Here is a 3,251-nt window from a genome sequence, read left to right on the forward strand (position 1 = left end):
GAGCAGCGCACGCACGTAGGCGGGAGATAGGGGCTCCCGCTTTCCCTGGGCCTTTGTTAGCCCGTTGGGTCTGCGCACTGTATCTACAAATCGCGCGAGCACGAGCAGCCAGCGGCGATACAATCGTGTTGTGCCGCCATGCCATGCGAGCAACGAACTCTTTCAGCCCCGTTTCCGCCCGGATTCCAGAATGGCGGACGGTCTCCTGACTGTGCCGACAGCCGAGCCATTGGCTTTTTTTAGCTGTGCCTGCCCGCACCGGCAGCAAGTGAGCAAGCACATGCCACAGATGGGCAGGAAAGCTGTTGTCCTGGGCGCAATTGGACTTGGGTACAAGCCGTGATCACGTTCAAGCTTCACAGATACGCACAGTGACATTGCTGCTGGAATCCAGTGAATACAACCAAGCACAGACGAGACGACCATGTCGCCCGGTGGCCTGGCGTATCCTTCGTTCGTATTTCTGACACTCAATTCAAAGCACCAATCGAACAGCAGGTGTACTGAGTCACTCTCAAGTTTTCTGAAACGAGGCTCTTACAGACTTTCAGTTGTAGTAGTGGCAAAGCAACTAACGGAACATGAATTCAACGCTGTTCATTTGCAGGATACGGCAAGTAGACAGCACAATCAACTAATTCCCAGCAGCAATCACGCAAACCACCGAGCTAGCTCAAGCCGAAGAAAATCTCATTGTCTTATACCCAAGAAATACACATCTATAGCTAAGTACAGCAAGAAGAAGAAATTGGGAAAACAATCCAGCTTAATTAAGCGAGTTACCACCACAACCAATCATCATCGCCGGCGAGGAGGGTCCGGAGAGCCTCCCCGGAATGACTCCCAGAACACAGGCCAATTGCGGCGGGCCTCGTTCCAGCCGAGCAGGGAGCCCTCCCTAGCGGGGTCCCAGCTGGCGGACACGATGCCGTAGCTGACGCCGGCCAGCGCGGCCCCGAAGAAGACGAAGGACAGGCCGTAGGGGATGAAGCTCGGCACGTCCACCTTCGCCACCTTCTTCAGGTAGTAGAACGCCGGGAAGAAGGCCAGCCCCAGCGCCAGCGGGAGCCCCACCGACGCCCCCACCCGCCGCATCATACGGTTCGTCACCACCTCCGGGATCGCCACGTCCCTCTCCTCCTCTTCATCCTCACCCTCCTCCTCGTCAGCCAAGTCTTCTTGGTTTGCGGGGAGAAGCTGCTGATCCTTCTTCTTGTCGCCGCGCCGCCTGCTCTTCTTCCCGGGCCGGCCGATGGTGATGACCTTGGGCTCCGCTCCGTCGTCGCTGCTGGAGTTCTTGTTCCTGCGGGCGTGCAGCGGGAGCGCGCGGCTGCGGGAAGTGGCTGCCCCATGGAGGCGGAAGATGGCAGTGGAGCTGCAGGAGAAGGTAGCGGCGGCATGCGCGCGCGGTGCAGAGAGCGGCAGCTCCATGTCGAGAGCTAGCTAGGAGGACATCTTATCTCTAATCTGCGCGGGGACGGAGATGGACGGCCTACACTCCCCAGTTCAGCTTGTGAAAAACAAAAATCCCTTTTACACGAACGGTATTATTTGTCTAGAAAAAAATATAAACGGTTTAATTTCTAAAAAAGCTTATATTGTTAAAAGAGCCACAGTAATATTTATCAAATCTAGTTCTCGTGCACAAACAACCACACTTGTTAATTTTATACATCCTCTTGTGGAACTACATATATAGTACTACCTATGTCGATAAAAAGATATCACATGTTTGTCTAAATTTAGATTTATTTAGACATTATTTAGGGTATAGTTATATTTAAATTTAGATGAATTCTTGTCCGTCTCATAGCGAACTAAGGGACGGAGAGACAATGATTTCACACAACCACAAAAGCTAGGAAAATTCAAACTATTTGAAAAACAATTTCAGAAATTAGGAAATACAGAGTAATTTGACGGCAAAGAAATAGAATGACCTTGAACATCATAAAATGGAAAACAATAAATTTAGCAACAATTATTGGAATATCCATATGAAACATAAAAAAACTATTTTCAAGAGGGTTTTGAACGGTCTCGTTTGAGAATGCCTCTTAGTTTTCCTGATCAGAAGCGTGAGTCAGTGCAACTACTCGAAGCCACCGGCGCATACACGCATTGGAAGGCGCGTTGGCAGCCAGTAGCGGTGGACCAAGGGCGGCGGTGATGTGGCCCAAAGGGTCGACGCAATGGCAGTCCGATGCTCGATCGGTGGTAGACGCTTACTCGGGGACATGCTTGGCGGGGTCATGCGCGGGGCCGATTGATCAGACCAACGATGGAGCTCCACATGCCTGTTACCACCCGATTTTGGCCAAATCAGGAGACGGGCCGTAAGTGAAGATGGGCTTAGAAGATTACACGTGGAGCATCTTTGAAGCGGCCTTGCGCTGAGAGTTTGGGCTAAGTTGCCCATGTATCTGTAAATTAGTAGATCGTGTTGTATTTAGATTAAAGAGATAGAGTCTGGCCCGTGCACGGTTAGGTGTACGCCTCAATTAGAAAGTCCCTTGGACTATAAATATGTATCTAGGGTTTTCGGAAAAGGAGGACAATCATCGTTCAACCAACACAAATCAGGCGCATCGCCACCCCTTCTCTTCGAGGGTTTCTCCCGGGTAAGCACCATGCTGCCTAGATCGCATCTAGCGATCTAGGCAGTATACGTTTATTCGTTAACCTTGTACTGCTCGTGCTGAAGCCTTGTTGATGGCGAGCAGTACTATTTATCCTTAGGTGTTTAGGGGCTAGCATTGATGCTTTCACGTGCATATCTGTGTGGCAATGCCGTCCCTAGACACCTAGCTGCCCTTACGTCTACCCAGACGTAAGGGCAGCATCTTGCCTGTTCGTAACTTAGTAGATCCGATCCGTTATAGTTGCTCCTTGCTCTGCAAGGATTAGTTTAATATCTGCATAGTTAGGCCTTATGTTGGGGTCGGAGGATCCGGTGGTGCGTTAGATGCTGTTTACCGTCCCTGCGAGGGATGTTCCGGGGATCAACGTTATGTTGGTTTTTAGGCCTCTCGTAGGGGTAGTTTGCATCGTCTCTCGTAGCTGCTAGGCCCGATCGCACTTAGGACGTTCCGATTATGCGGTGAAAACCCTAAGCTGTCGTGGATCGTTTTAGCTTTGTCCTGATCAAGCAGGATCCCCATGCCATTGTAAATCCAACGTGAAACATGGGGCGATCGGCTCCTTGAGCCGATCCACGAGGAAACCCGAGAGCCGATAGGGCTCGTATTTAA

At 50.9% G+C, this 3,251-nt stretch overlaps 1 protein-coding gene across 1 annotated transcript; it reads right to left on the reverse strand.

Annotated features, from left to right (window-relative positions):
• Positions 1-675: 675 nt before the first annotated feature.
• Positions 676-1,484, reverse strand: LOC124695898 (protein PAM68, chloroplastic-like). Its single transcript, XM_047228703.1, has one exon. It carries the CDS (start codon positions 1,429-1,431, stop codon positions 799-801), a length of 633 nt encoding a protein of 210 aa, XP_047084659.1. The 5' UTR covers positions 1,432-1,484; the 3' UTR covers positions 676-798.
• Positions 1,485-3,251: the final 1,767 nt, after the last annotated feature.

This window comes from Lolium rigidum, chromosome 3, assembly GCF_022539505.1.
Source record: "Lolium rigidum isolate FL_2022 chromosome 3, APGP_CSIRO_Lrig_0.1, whole genome shotgun sequence".
Classification (NCBI taxonomy): domain Eukaryota; kingdom Viridiplantae; phylum Streptophyta; class Magnoliopsida; order Poales; family Poaceae; genus Lolium; species Lolium rigidum.

Excerpts from the sequence above, each read along its gene's own strand:
- LOC124695898 (XM_047228703.1), bottom strand. The coding sequence starts at position 1,431 with ATGGAGCTGCCGCTCTCTGCACCGCGCGCGCATGCCGCCGCTACCTTC.